Below are 17074 nucleotides of genomic sequence, written 5' to 3' on the forward strand. Positions count from 1 at the left end.
TGACCCAGATCTTCTAGCACATGGCAGATCTGGGTCTGTACAATTTGCAGTTAACTAATGGGCAGGTATATACAGTAGATATGGTGCAGTCATTGTAATCTTGATAGTGCTGTGTCCACCTAATATCTTGTTAATGATCTACTGTTGGAATTGTTTAGTAGTTATCAATCAAATAGGATACAGATAGTTCTTATAATGATAGAGATGTACAGTAAATAAATAGGATACAGATAGTTCTTATGGCAAATAAATGTACAGTAAATAAGTAGGATACACATAGTTCTTATGGCAAATAGATGTACATTAAATAAACATGATACAGATAGATCTTATGGCAAATAAATGTACAGTAAATACATAGGATACACATAGTTCTTATGGCAAATAGATGTACAGTAAATAAATTGGATACAGATATATCTTATATCTAATAGATGGACAGTAAATAACTAGGATACAGATAGTTCTAACAATGGCAAATAGATGGACAGTAAATAAATAGGATACACATAGTTCTTATAGCAGAAAGATGTACAGTAAATAAATATGATACAGATCTTATGGCAAATAGATGGAGAGTAAATAACTAGGATACAGATATATCTTATATCAAATAGATGGACAGTAAATAACTAGGATACACATAGTTCTTATGGCAAATAGATGTACAGTAAATAAATAGGATACAGATAGTTCTTATGGCAAATAGATGGACAGTAAATAAATATACAGATAGATCTTATGGCAAATAGATGGACAGTAAATAACTAGGATACAGATATATCTTATATCAAACAGATGTACAGTAAATAAATAGGATACACATAGTTCTTATGGCAAATAGATGTACAGTAAATAAATAGGAGACAGATAGTTCTTATGGCAAATAGATGTACAGTAAATAAATAGGATTCATATAGGTCTTATGGCAAATAGATGTACAGTAAATAAATATGATACAGATAGTTCTTATAGCAAAAAGATGTACAGTAAATAAACAGGATACACATAGTTCTTATGGCAAATAGATGTACAATAAATAAATTGGATACATATATATCTTATATCAAATAGATGGACAGTAAATAAATTGGATACAGATATATCTTATATCAAATAGATGGACAGTAAATAACTAGGATACAGATAGTTCTTACAATGGCAAATAGATGTACAGTAAATAAATAGGATACACGTAGTTCTTATGGCAAATAGTTGTACAGTAAATAAATAGGATACACATAGTTCTTATGGCAAATAGATGTACAGTAAATAAATAGGATTCATATAGGTCTTATGGCAAATAGATGTACAGTAAATAAATATGATACAGATAGTTCTTCTAGCAAAAAGATGTACAGTAAATAAACAGGATGCACATAGTTCTTATGGCAAATAGATGTACAGTAAATAAATAGGATTCATATAGGTCTTATGGCAAATAGATATACAGTAGATAAATAAATAGGATACAGATAGTTCTTATCATGGTAAATAATTGTACAGTAAAAAGGTTAGATATATTATGAAGTTTGAAAATCAAACTTGATAGAACATCATTGTAACTTCATTTTTCAAGTTTATAAATATTGTTTTGGAATATGGATATGTTATTTGTGTAAAATGTGTCTTGGGTATTTAGGAGAAATAACAATGTTACATCTCCATGGGTTCTTGTACTTTAAACAGACCTGACTAAATGAATCACCAGAAGAAGAAGACAAAGAAGATGAAGACAATAAAGATGAAGTCATACAACATATACACATGAAATATAAAAAGAATTAAAAGTATTCAGATCTAACACACACAGACAATTCACAAAATGATAAGGCACAGGATTATTATAAATCTATCACAATGTAATAATTAAAAACTTACCAGTACTGTGTAGTATTTTGATGTGAAATAGTCTTTTTCTTAAAATACAGTTTGTAAAGTACTGGGTAACATATTGTACTCAAAATTTGAAGTTGACTCCTGGAGAGTAATTTGAGGAGTGAATAATGGATCAGGGAGCTTGTTAATGTAATCAGTGGTTGCATGTTAGACACATGCAATACAAGAAACTCTCATACAACTCACCATGCATACCATAGACCAACATGTATATGGACACTGGACATCACTGTACTGAATTTGTAACACCAAAATACTAAATGCACACAAACAATAACAAAAAGCCGCGCTTTACATTTGGGATCTCCTTTCAGAATACGGATATGTTATTTGGGATATCCTTTTGAATATGGATATGTTAATTAGGATATCCTTTCAGAATATGGATATGTTATTTGGGATATCCTTGTGGAATATGTATATGTTATTTAGGATATCCTTTTGGAATATGGATATGTTATTTAGGATATCCTTTTGGAATATGGATATGTTATTTGGGATATCCTTTTGGAATATGGATATGGTATTTAGGATATCCTTTTGGAATATGGCTATGTTATTTGGGATATCCTTTTGGAATATGGATATGTTATTTAGGATATTCTTTTGGAATATGGATATGTTATTTAAGATATCCTTTTGGAATATGGATATGTTATTTTGGACAACTGCACTCAGTATGAAGAAGAAATAGAAAAATAAAATACACATTAAAGCATGTAGAATTATTTTGGTGACAGCTATAGGTACATCATATGCTAGAAGCTTGGTGGTGTCAATAATGGGAGATGCTTTCAGCAAGATCCTACAAGCATAGAATGACAATTTCTTTTTTAAATACACCATGGCATGATACATGTGGTTAGGCAATGGTTCAGCCAAGTGTCCAGCAAGTAAGACATATTTTGATAACAAAACTCACCTCCAGATGCCTTTCTAAGGAATGATTTATATTAAAATAAATTTTTGCCAAGGTTTGTTGCAGACTGGAATCTTCTTCCACTGAAGACTAGAACAACCCTTCATTATCTTTTAAATTTCATTCATATATTAATCTAGAAAAGTCACATCCTATTACTGACAAGGTGAAAGATTACCACCAATTTTACTTATGAGATTTTGACTAGGTTGTTGCTTATTAAAATAACATTTTAAAAACCCAAAACATTTGTCTTTTAACATTAATTGTTAATGTAATGAATCAAGTACTACACAGTGTTTTCTCGTAGCCTGAATAATCAGCTCATGTACAATAGGACTATAGCCTAATAAAGCAGACATGACTTCATTTTTAATTGGTAATCCCTTGAAATCAGTTGAGGTCAGTGAGAAGATATACAAGGCAGTCCAACAGTTCCTAATGACAACTGTGAGATTTGCATAGTCTCTGCTTATGTCTTCACGCTTATGTGATATATCTGTGTTACATATTCAGTTACTGAATAATACATAACACCTGAGATGTATTTACAGATGTATATTTTATGTAGAATTTCCTTTGAATGTGTCATTGGCTTATTCAGTGTTTGCAGTCCTCATTCTATTTTACCTGTTCATTCTGCTTTAACCCTTCTAGAACTATCCTTTCCTGTAGAAATCCTGTAACCCTACTAGAATAATCCTTACCTGTAGAAATCCTGTAACACTACTAGAATTATCCTTACCTGCAGAAATCTTGTAACCCAGCTATAACTGTCCTTACCTGTATAAATCCTGTAACCCTACTAGAATTATCCTTTCCTGTAGAAATCCTGTAACCCTACTAGAATAATCCTTACCTGTAGAAATCCTGTAACACTACTAGAATTATCCTTACCTGCAGAAATCTTGTAACCCAGCTATAACTGTCCTTACCTGTATAAATCCTGTAACCATACTAGAATTATCCTTTCCTGTAGAAATCCTGTAACCCTACTAGAATAATCCTTACCTGTAGAAATCCTGTAACACTACTAGGATTATCCTTACCTGCAGAAATCTTGTAACCCAGCTATAACTATCCTTACCTGTATAAATCCTGTAACTCAACTAGAATTACCCTTACCTGCAGATTATTGGATCCTACCATTTTTTCTGTCCATGTATTAATTTGAAAACTTTATTCTAATTTCTGGCATATGTTTTGGACACAAAATTATTCAGTTTAACTCTGTGTATGTTCCAAAGAAAAAAATTATGGATGGATTTGTTTTTGTAGTAGCTCTTGTCCTTCCTAGAACAAAATTTTTCCTGCATAGAACAAATTCTTTAATATCTATTTGCATGTGTGTGCTATATCAGCTTGAAAACATTAATAAATAGAATTGAAATATTAGCTGCCATTCTATGAACTTTTTGTGGAGTTATCTTTTTAGGTTTTCTTCATTTGATCTCAGTTTGATCTATAATTACAATAAAAATTTCTGAATTATGTTAAGTTTTTATGAAGTTTCTCGTGGTCAAATTGCTGTGATTTGTTACAGTGTCAAACAAATTGTGAAAAAATTTACATCTGAGGTATTGCTATGACTGTGAAGGGAAAAATATTTTTTTTCTTCACATTGATATACCAAGTGAAAGTGAAACTTACACATACTTTAACTCTTTTCTACCTGAATTCCAAAACTTATTAACTAATTGATTTTGTGGCAGCCTTTAAATTTTGATCGAAAAAATTTGGTTCTTTTGATTTTTTTTCTTTCTGAAACTCTATTGAGCATATAATTATATATAAAAAATTCATATTGTATTATTATTAGGTTTGTCATGTTTGCAAAGTTTTTAAGCATATCTTTTAACAATCGAAACAAATCTGCTTAAGAATAATCTTACATGTATTTATGAAATGAAGGTAACTTTCTCCATCTCTTCATCATTGATGTTGAATAATATTTTTAACTATTGCTGATATGTACAAATGTCTTCTTGATTTTTAAATAAAAAAATTTGAATTTGTTACCTGCAAATTTGAAAGACACTGGCAGCATAAAGAGTTGAGTTGAAAATACAGAGTTCACTCAACATCTAGGTAAATGCTGATTCAGCAGCTTAGAAGTGCATAATTTGGCAACAAGATTATATTTATAATTTATCCTAATTGCATTCATGCACAATTATTGAAAAATAGATTTTTTCAGTATGTACATGTAATTTGTCTGGATTGTTTTTGTGTTCTTTTTATTTCAAAATTTTAAATAATATGATAGTAACCTCATAAGACCCTTCTTTCTTTTCCAAACCATAGAAGACTGTTTGAACAGCTTAAAATTTATTCTGCTTGGATCTACTAAATCACTGCATGCCATAACTTTTCTGCTATCCCATAGTTGCTTGCATCCACTAACATGCTGATAACCTGCTTTGTTTGTCCACCTTATTTTACCCCGACAAGGTTTTCCACAAGGTGTCTTATTTAATCTTGTGATCCAAGACAGAGGACGGAGATTAGATCGCAGCTGGTCACAGAGCCAGAGTATACGGAAGAGGTCCCACAGCCGAGAACGTAGCCAGGAAAGAGATGGTTCAATACCAAAGGAAGGGCAAAATCTTCTGGACAGGATACAGGTTTGTACATTTCTATTGTTGGACCTTTCACAAATATAGTTTGATTATTTTTGTCCATTTAACATGTAGTTGTTTTAACCTGAGCTCCATCAACACCAAAAGAAAGTGTTGTCATGTGTGCTATGATGTTCCACTTAGCTTTGAATTAGCTCATGAAAAGATGTTAGATCCTGGATTTGCAGTCCCATTTGGGGTTGGCATAAAGTGTAGCTCAAAAGTTAACTAAAAATGTGTGAATTTTCCAATGTCTGCCTTCAGGAATTTTTACACATCATCACTTGACTGCCAGGTTCAACCTTTCTGCAAGTTAGGCATGCTATCAAACGCTAATTGCATGGAAATATTATGTATGTATGTGTTTTAACAATCCTTTCATGATATACAGGAGAGTGCATCATGTCTGTTTCACATCTCAAGTCAGGGGCCCTGAGTGGCAGTGGTCTAAAGAACTCACTGTTATAGATCACTGACATCTCACCTCTGTCTGCATGGGTTCTAGTCTCGGGTTTGGCCAATGAGGGTATGTGACAAAGCTTGCCAGTAGTTTCATGTGGGTCGGTGGTTCTTTCCCAGTTTTCCCGGGTTCTTCTTCCATCATTTATACTGGCTGCCATGTATAGCCTACCTTGGGCTGAAAAATGGCGTTAAACCCTACAAGAACAACAACAGCAACAGCAACATCATCTCAGGTCAAAAATGTTGTCTCAGTTTCTGGCTATAACTTTTGAGGCAGAATCATTGTTTTGTTCAGATATTTTTGATTTTGATTTAAATTATTTTATTCAAATTTTTCTTCTCAATATTATTGGAAAGAGACATTAACTTGGAATTATAGTGAATTCAAATAAGGAAACCTTGGATTATATTACTGTGATTCAACAAAAACTGTTGGCACATCATTACAGTTCATTCCATTGGTACATAAGTACATTAGAGACTACCAGCTGCTACAGGCACATCAACACCATCAGTGTTGGAAATTGTTTGGAATACCACTAAAGTTAATTCAGAACCTTATTCACTAGGACTTGTGTTAGCAATTCTAGGATATTTGGGGTTTAATTCACAATACCATAAGTTCATTTGACATTTTCACTTGTGTTCTATGTAAATAAAATATTACTTTCACTTGTTTTCTATAGAATAAATTATTTGCTGAATTTATATTAAAAAACCTGTTGGTTTTCACTCTTTTCTAGTTCTTATTTTAAGACTATAAAATCATAATATTATATTGTACTACATGGTATATATTGTACTGCTTAAGTAATATATATTGTACTACACATTATAACTGTGATCACAAACCAAAATATCAATTCCACAGGAGGGTAATTTCATAATCGACAATTAACAGGATTACATTTTATTATTAGTGCATTTAAAAGAGGTCATGTCTGTATTATATGTGTTTTAAAATTAAATTGATTCCCCATAAGCTCAAATGCAGCATTAGTTTTGTCTCACCTATGTAAGCAATGTGAGAAATAGGCTTCAGTTGCCTGGTGATGACTGTGGCAATAGTGTCAGAGTGTAAGTTTTGTGTGACACTAATTCAGATAAGACACAAGGTTTCATAGAAGACTTATAAAGTAACTGAAAAGCCAAGAAGTTTGGTACTATGGGTAGTTTTGGTTGTTCATCTTTCATCTTCAATCTACAGCTCTTTTGATTAAGAGTTATTGCTACAGATTGTTGTTGTTGAAGGGTTTAACGCCATTTTTCAGCACAAGATAGGCTATACATGGCAGCCAGTATTAATGGTGGAGGAAGAACCCTGGAAAACCCAGGGAAGAACCACCAACCCACGAGAAGCTACTGGCAGGCTTTCCCACGTACCCACGCTAGCAGAGCCTTGGACTTGAACCCATGCAGACAGAGGTGAGATGGCAGTGATCTGGAACGGTGAGTGCTTTAGACCACTCGGGGCCCCTACTCTGCTGCAGCTTGTAGATAACTGTACAGATTATATTAGGTCTAAGGTACAAGTAGTCATATCCAAGTGGTCTAAGGCACCCTCCTGTATAGATCACTGACATCTCACCTCTATTCACATGGGTTTGAGCCTCAACTTGGCCAATGTGGGTATGTGAGAAGGCATGTGACTTTGTCAGTAGTTTCCCGTGGGTGGGTGATTCTTCCTAATTCTTCCTACACAAAATATACTGACCACCATGTATAACCTCTTGTGTACTGAAAAATGGTGTTAGGCCCATAAAAACAGAAATAAGTTGTATCAGAACTTTGATTTATGCAATAGGAGTTTTTTTTCATGGTTTAGAAGCTTGGAAAGAAGTGAAAAACTGAGTAGGCAAGGGAATGTTTCTTTGCTATTGATTTCAACTTTTCTGATTTCAGGCATTTTCAGATTTGTACCTTGGAAACAATCCACATGAGAACCGTCCACCTCGAGGTGTCATTACAACAGCAACAGGTCTTCCACCACGCCCACCAAATCGATTATATGCAAACCATGCAGCTGCACAACAGAGAAGACGGGAGAGATTACGACAAAAGAATGAATTCAGCCTGGAAGGGAACTCTGTCAAACCTCTCACTTTTGGAGACCTGTTACATTAAATAGTTTTGTCAACTTTTCTTAAAATAAATTTAGGTAATTATTTGCAATAGTAGATAGAAAATTATTTTTTAAGGGAAATTAGGGATACCAGATAACTGCTTGATATCAAAATCATTAGAGGACACTGTTATTCAGTAATTGTACATTAATTTTGTTAAAGAATATGTTATTTTAATAATGCCACATGTTATACCTAAGTAATTATTTTTTTTAAAAACAGGGGGAGGGGGGACTTCAAAACTTGAAAAGTTGCAGTACTGGATTTGAGCTGCAGATTTTGTTGTTGTTGATTTTTATGAAGTCACAGACATGTGAGACACTGCTTATGTAGGGACTAAGTAGATGCTTCAAGTAAGATTTATCAAAAAGTTTTCTTATTTAGGTTACTATCTGTGTAAACATTTTATGATGGTTTCACAAGAAGCTGAATAATTTTGTCACTTTTTGTCTCATGCTACTCAATGCAGTCCAGTTATCTGGCTTACCTTGCTTTTTGAACTTTAAAACAAATCTTGCTAGCTGTAGGTAGACAGGTCACTGGTTCAGAGCTTGTCAAAACACGATTGCATAAATACAGTATTTGAAAGTAGATATATGCCTCATCACACAGTATTTTAGTCATTAATATTTATTATGTCATTTTACGTGGGAAGACAGTGCTCATCTCAAAAGTTAAACACCTGCATTTTTTTTAGAAGATGGTTGACATATTGTACTCAAATTTTAAAGTTTAAAAAATTTGCTAGCTGTAGGCAGACAGTTCATCAGTATAGTACCTATCAAAACTTTATTGCATAAATACATGTGTTATTTATTATTATTATCAGACAGTATTTGAGTCTGATATTTACAAATAAATATCACACCAATTCACATGGTAAGTCAAAATTCATTTCCAAAATTAAAAGGTCTCCATTATTGCTAGAAGATGGTTAATATATTGTGTTCACATATTTTAGTGTTCATTTGTGCCCATAATGCTGTTCAGTATTCCATATTTCATTAAATAAGCGCTGATAGAAAACACCATTTCCTCAGCTAAAGGTAGCTTAGTCGGGATATTAAAATTTTGCAAGTTTATGATCTTGAGTTTAAAAGCTTCTTAAGCCTATTCCGTTTAAACCAAAATTTAAGCTTAATTTCCAATCCACTTCATTACACATTAACCCTTGGCATTTGCATCTAGCCAAGGGTCATCAATCCATTTCATTCTATATTAACCTTTGGCATATGCACCTCTGCAATTTTCATCCTGATTGGAGGTCATCAGACATCTGATTATGTACCCATTTAGAGGTAATCAGACCTCAGATTATGTACCTGATTGGAGATCATGAGACCTCTGATTATGTACCTGATTGGAGGTTATAAGACCTCTGATTATGTACTTGATTGGAGGTCATGAGACCTCTTATTATGTACCTGATTGGAGGTCTGATGACCTCTGATTATGTACTTGATTGGAGGTCATGAGACCTCTTATTATGTACCTGATTGGAGGTCATGAGGCCTCAGATTATGTACCTGATTGGAGGTCATCAGATCTCTGATTATGTACCTGATTTGTTAAATTATGTACTTAATTGTTTTAATATCCAGAAGTGGTCACTTTCCCAAGCTAATTTTATGTTGAACGATTTCTTCAGTTTTGGCTTTGTGTTAGCTAATTATGTCCATTGTAAGCATTTTATGCCTTCCTGTGTCTCCAAAACTCGGCATTGTTAGAAGCCTTCCGTACTTGTTTCTTTTTTATATACTTTTTTCCCTTTTATCAGGTGAATCAACACCTTTTTTGTGATCAGGTACAGGGAAGAATTAATTAGCTTGACATTTCACATAATGTGAAGCCATCAGAGAATGTCTGGCATATCTTGTAAGTGCCATCATAAATAATTACCTTTAAAATTTATCTTAGCAAACTCTTCCATATGGAAAGCACCTGCTAGTGTTACATTTGAAGCCTTTTTCTAAAATTACGCTTCAGTCTATTACTTCGATAATAAATACATGAGTCCATAAAAGATGCAATTACATGATTATTTACTGGTACAGTAGCATTAATACATTTGGTTAATATTTTATATGGTTGGGGTCAAGTGTTTTGTGGTTTTATTTTATTTTGCTTGGTTGTGAAATCCATACATATGGTGATGGTAGTGATTTCTTGACAATTATAGAGTTGTTGAGAGGAGAAAGTATTGAGGTTTGAGCCTATTTCTGAACTATCTATGTATACTGATACACTGAACAAAAATAGAAACATGTTTCATTTCATTCAGGAAATTCATACACAGGTAGGTATATCTTACAGTTGTATATTTGAACATTTTAATAGAACATTTTAATATGCTATCAATTACTTTAACTACTTTTTAAACTTTAAGAACTTAACTGCATTGAATAAATATAACTATGAAGGAAACATGTTCTAAGCTGATTTAAAATGTAAGTAAAAACTGTGTAGGTGATATTTTGATATGTCTATAAAAGATCTGTATTCAACAGCAGATTTTTTTGTGTGGCTTATCACTTGTACAACTTAGAGTTTGTTCTCATTATAAGTGATACCAAATGTTATCTTTCTTTTAATATGTATTATCGTTGTGATGATTGGAGAGAACATTAAATTGCACTAAACGTTGACTCTTGGGGAAATGCAATCTGAATTTGTCATTTTTTATTGATTTTTCTTGCACCAGAATTATTATTGCTATTCATATTATTGTTCCATTAATCTTAAGTTGGTGTCTAAAATGCAAACTTACTATTTACACACTATGCACACAGTTAACAGTTTAGTTGTTGTTGTTGGGTTGAATGCCATTTTTCAGCACACGATAAGCTATGCATGGTGGCCAGTATTAATGGTGGAGGAAGAACCTGGGAAGAGCCACTGGCTCACAAGAAGCTACTGGCAAGCTTTCTCACGTACCCACTTTGGCAGAATCCTAGACTCGAACCTACACAGACAGAGGTGAGATGGCAGTGATCCATAATGGAGAGCGCTTTAGACCATTTGGCCACTCAGGGCCCCTAGCAGTTTAGTATTTGTATGTGTGTGTGTGTGTATATATATATATATATATATATATATATATATATATATATATATATATATATATATATAATAATAATAATAATAATGATATGAAAGCATAGGAGCAAATAAAGAATGTTTATGATTTACTCTTGCCATAAAGGCACTATTTTGCAAATAAGGTACTTTGTCACGAGTTGTGAGATCATATTGATATTTATGACATTATATTAAATATTTACATTGGTTTCTTTAAGTTTAAAGTGCAGCCTGTCAAGTAGAAGGTATAAGATTTAAAAAGACTAGATGCAGTTTGAACAGATTCATTAAAAATTAAAGAATGAAAATCGAAACAGCTTATTGACAAATTACAGTTCATACTTGATCGATTAAATTCTACATATCATAGTTAAATGAAAACATGATAACCAAACACACAAGGGATATATTCAGATATGAGGACAGGTGGAAATTGATTTTGTTAGCTTTATAGTTGACACAAAAATGTTATGCCATAATATTTAATGGTAATGATATACTTGAAAAGAGATTTTTATAATTTGTAAGCAAACATACTGAAGTTACAAATACCTAAGTGGGGATAAACTGTAGTAAGATAAACACTTCACAGCAGTTGTAACATTTTATGACATGGCAATCAACAGAATGTCAAATTTGGCAGCATTTTGTACACAAATATATGTACATCTTTGGAAGTTGAAACAAAATAAGTTAATTAAACATTTTTGAGAGAATTCAATAACACATGTCTGAAACACAATGCTTAAATATATGGTAATGGAGCAACTAGTTATAGTACTGCTTGTACATTGCAGCTGGAGCAGCTTTCTGAAGTAGCACACCTATGTCATGCATACTGAGTGCCAACAGTATGATTGACAGATTGTTCCTTTACATTTGTGCACTGTGTCATCATGTACTTGCTACATTTTTCATATCACATGTATCGGATACTCAACTGTTTTCCTAAATTTATGTATATTGTTACTTGAAATTTGGAATTATCTTAATTGGAATTGTACATTCATTTGTTAAATATCTCTTCTTGGCTTAAAATGACTTGCTTAGGGGTTTAAAATCTGTGGACACATGGAAATATTGCCATCTGATACAAATTGGAAATTTGTAAAAGAGTTAGCTTTTACTGAAAGGATGTAGTGAAATGGTTGTGTTTTGCAGCTTTTATGATTTTACAACTGGGAAATATCTTTCCACTTTTTAGCTGGAACACACATAATAAAATCTGAAGACGGAAAGTCACATTATATTTTTCTGTCATTTGGGATGAGAACTTGTGGAAGATTCTCTATTTATGACTTTTTAGAGACATTGCTTTTGTTACTTATCTTGTAAAAGAGTTTTGTTTTTATTGTTATCACCTGTAATATTTGTTGATTTATGAAATGTCTTTCCTTATTAAGCAAACTGTGATTTGATTTTTTGGCATCAATATGTTTTTTGTAAATGTTTGCAACTGATTTGCTTGAAATAAACTGAAATTTTTGCACATATTTATTTTTGTTTTCTAGTCAGATGAGTTTGTGTTCATCAGTAAGATTTTGTGCCACTATTTGAATTAGCTCTAGTGCTGATGCATCAGAAGAGCTTCCTGTCGGTTGTCCATGGTCCATCCGACAATTAGTACAAACTGCTTCTTGGATCGCCCTGAAAATTACACAGACAACTCATCCCAACGTCTAGTTTGCCTTAAATAGAGGGTGAAAATCACTACTTCTCTTGAAAGAAAGTCAGATCAATATGGGGTTTTCACCAGAAGATATCTAGTTGGTTCAAATGAAAATAGTGCTGAATGGACATCTATTATGGCTGCCACTGCTTGATATTTGAAAAGATGGATGCTCGTGTCAGCAAGGGGTTGTCATTAAAGTATCTCTTATGATGTAAAGTTAGTCCTAACTAAAATACCAGTAGGCCAGATTTACATCGAATATGGTGATCATCTTGAAAATCTTGTTATTATTAAAATTAAAGAATATCGGATATAATCTCAACATGCAGCAGTAACCAAAAATGGTCTCTGTTGGATTCCTTGAAATTATATTTGGCCAGGAAAGCACCAGTTTCTTCCAGGGAATCTTATTTTGTATGCTAAAATTCTATGCATTTTTAAAACAGAAGGTTAGTTAAAAATTAGTAGATTATGTGGGACAAAAAGACCCAAGGACACACTGCAGAAGCTGACCAAGACTTGCCTGGGTGGGTATCGAAGCTATGGCCATTGAGTTATGAATCCAAGACTCTACCAACTGAGCTAGCCTCATGATTCCAGTTATCAAACCAGAATATCCACTGTATTCATTTACATTATTAACATAGTTCAGTAACATGCTTCTTTGGGAATAAGAGTAAATGAAAAATGTTTCTTATGGGTATTTTTTTTCCATATAAAAAGTTATTCAGCCTAAAATTAGGATCAAGATGCACAGGATCAAATGACTTGGACACATAATGATGAAGCCCCAAGAACAGATACCCAAAGTATCCCTCAGATGGACACCAGCTGGTAAGTGCAAATGCAGATGGCTACAGATAATATGGTGAAGGACATTTATGATCAAGCTGGAAGAGGTGGTACTTTCCTGGGGCAAGGCTCGGTTCCAGCCTGACCTATATAGCAGAAGATAGCTGCAGCCTTATGTCCCAGATGGGATGAAGAGAAAAAACAAACTAGAAGTTGGAAATAAGAGCAAATTAACAAAGTTGTTTCATATCAGTATGTTTTTTTCTGTATAAGATAATTACTCAGCCTAATATATTTTTATATGAGACAGGGTGAGACAAGGTTACAGTATTATTTTGGCCTTCATAAAAACCAGTTACCAAACAGTGATAAAGATTGCTCTCTTATATTTATGATGGAAATCACAGGAAAAAAAATCTGTTTTAAATAAGGATATTTAACTGAGCTTTTTCTGTCCATTATAAATCAAAAGGAATATGCACGAAAACTAACTTAAAATATACACTGCTTATCATGTGTGTAAGAGAGTGCTAAACTACATCAAGGTCAAGCAGTGTTAGTGTAAATTTAGTCTGCCCAGTATTTTTCAGTGTGTTGTTTGTGTAAAGCATAGACAAGCTGCGATTATGATCCAAGCCTTTCTTGTCTCTTTATTTTCAAAATGATCTTGATGCTTTACATTGCTGTCATCAAATTTTATTTTTGAATTGTACTTTTTTTAAACTGCTGATATTACAATGAATACCATAATAAAACTATTAGTCAGGCTTGGTTAAATGTTCAAGGAAAAGTATTCTCTTGTTCTCTAGAAGCCTAGTATTGACCATTAATTGTACTAGTATTGACCACTAATTGTACTAGTATTGACCCTTAATTATACTAGTCTCAACCTTTAATTGTGCTTAACATGCTCAAAATGCCTTGTTGTAAAGGTCTAATAGACTACCTTAGGTTGGGGTGGGGTGCTCCCAGTATTATCTTTAATTATTACAGAAGACCCACCCTGGCTCGTTTTTGTTAGAAATTGAAGTAGTGATGGAGATGCAAAGCTCCAAGCCCCCAGTCAGCTATGCTGTCAGTTAAATTACTGAATACACAAAAGGTGAAATTCAAATAAACAACAAATTTAATGCCATTCAATAACAGAAAGGCCTTTCTCAAATGAAATTCAATATTCAAAACCCTATCACTCGTCTTTCACTTGACCAAGTGATGGCCTATTTCATCATCTGACTTAGTGTGATAGATTTTCCTCCTGTCCTGTGTTTCTACTCATCTGTAGTATTTCTTGACTGGTACCCAGTACCTCTTCAGTCCAAGAACCACATCCTTCACCTTTCCACTTCCTCCACTTTCGTTCTCTCCTTTTCTTGTCTCCCAGAGACTCGGGACCAACTGTACCAGGGTATTTCCCTTCTCTGTCTCATACAGCTCCTCCGGTCCCTAAAAGCTTCCTGTCCGAACACACACAAGGACATTAGTATATTCCTCTAGCTATCTAGTCTCACACTAAACAACAATCTATCATCAGATAAGCCATTACCTTCTTTGGTCATGCATTTGTGCACATCGAAATACCCATACTTTCTGGTATGGTATACACGGTATCAACTGCATATCATGCATATATCAATAGATTTCATCACATCAGTACATATAAATTCTCAATCTTATTATACAGAACAATATCACATAATCAGATGCATTTCTGTACATTACACTTCTACAAAGTCTACACAGATATCGACATATCCATGCGCTGATATATTCTTACACATTATACTCCTACAAAGTATACACAAATAGTCAAATACCCCATTTAACTAATGTTGCACACTGCAACCATTATACAAAGTTGTAATTCAATTCAACGTTTGCAAATCTAGAATATCACATGAATAAATGCAAGAGGTTACTACGAATTAACCAAATAGCGAATTACAATATTAATTCTTTACATAAACATTGCTCATATCTCAAAATATGCATGTAGATCAAACACTACAAATGAATCAAACCCTATAAATGGTAATTCTACATGCTAACGATTCTAGTAATGAAGTATACATGTTGCACATAATTAAAGTACAATTACCTTGCCGTAATAGATTGCGACAATCAAGCAAATGAGTCACTGACCTGTCTGAAGCTCCTTTGTAATTCCCAGAATAACAATGTTTCCTGCCAATTTCGAATGACGTCGGAGTAGCTTATAACTTCCTTATGTAATTCCCGCACGATGGTTTAGCGACTACTGACGTTTAGCTTCAAGACACTAGATTTAAACTTGCGTTTCCAATGATGGCCATGCCTTGCTTATTTCTGAGTGGATGTCGATTCACCCATGGTCTACATAATTAACAGACGTTGCCCCCTCCCTGGCAGTCTGTCAAGGGTGGATTTATGACCCCCACTTTATGTTCAATTGAGCTCAACAGTGGCAATTCATGCCACTTACCTGTGAATCGCACGCAGCCAAATAAGGCACCAGTAGCAAGTTCCTATGGCCATGTTATACACAACTGGCTTCCCACCCGTTCTTCTGATGTCAGTTTACACTATCATAACATAAGCCGGCCGGCCAGCTGTGTACACATCACTTTGACACTCATTGTTCGCAAGGCTGACACTCGCAGCATTTATGAAGCAAATAATTAGCCTCAGGGTCTAGCATATACATGTTGCAATCTGGCCATTGTTCCTTACTTATAACGTGACACTTTATTTGTATTGATCATCAGCTGTACTAGTACTGACCATTAATGGTACTATTATTGACCATTAATTGTACTATTATTGACCATTAATTGTACTATTATTGACAAGTAATTTAACTATTATTGACCATTAATTGTACTATTATTGACAAGTAATTTAACTATTATTGACCAGTAATTGTACTATTATTGACCGTTGATTGTACTATTATTGACCATTAATTGTACTAGTATTGACCATTATTGACCATAATTGTACTAGTACTGACCAGTAATTGTACTAGAATCAACCTTTAATTGTACTTGTGCTCAAAATGCCTTGTATTAGTATTGACCATCAGTTGTACTAGTATTGACCATTAATTGCACTAGTAATGACCATTAATTGTGCTAGCATTGACCAGAATGTGTACTCCATATGGCTAAAAATATAATAATTTAGGTTGGTATAAATTTAACAAATGGGAAAATGTTCAACACATTGTTTTAAGTATGGTCGAGTGAGCATCAGAGACAAACACCAAATGTAATATAATTTCTTAAAGAAGCTAACTTTCCTATCATAGATATTGTTTTTAATTGATTTTCAGAAGCAAGCAGCTCCAAATCAACTTCATTTGGATCAATGTCTAAATATTGGAATCAAATGGTTCACAGTATAAAACAGTACAATATTGTTTGACAAAGTTTATTTTGGCTGTTAGATCTCTATAGTTTACCCTATTATTTCTTGTGGACTTAAATGTCTTTAATCCAGACAAACCCCCAAAAATTCGTAATTAATGTTTGATTGC

The 17074-nt window shown here is 33.4% G+C and overlaps 1 protein-coding gene across 2 annotated transcripts in view; it reads left to right on the forward strand.

Moving 5' to 3' along the window:
* LOC149776758 (uncharacterized) overlaps window positions 1–12592 on the forward strand; it is a 44294-nt gene extending 31702 nt beyond the window's left edge. The window contains exons 11-12 of one of the 2 annotated variants that reach the window (XM_089941429.1): window positions 5270–5442; window positions 7801–12592. In XM_089941429.1, coding sequence (XP_089797555.1) covers window positions 5270–5442; window positions 7801–8022 — 395 coding nt within the window. In that variant the 3' untranslated portion in view covers window positions 8023–12592. The remainder of the gene's footprint in view (window positions 1–5269; window positions 5443–7800) is intronic. The other variant, XM_089941430.1, reaches the window with a different exon arrangement.
* Window positions 12593–17074: the final 4482 nt, after the last annotated feature.

The sequence above is a fragment of the Sinohyriopsis cumingii genome, chromosome 18, assembly GCF_028554795.1.
Source record: "Sinohyriopsis cumingii isolate HCF-2022 chromosome 18, ASM2855479v2, whole genome shotgun sequence".
NCBI classification, from domain to species: Eukaryota; Metazoa; Mollusca; class Bivalvia; order Unionida; family Unionidae; genus Sinohyriopsis; species Sinohyriopsis cumingii.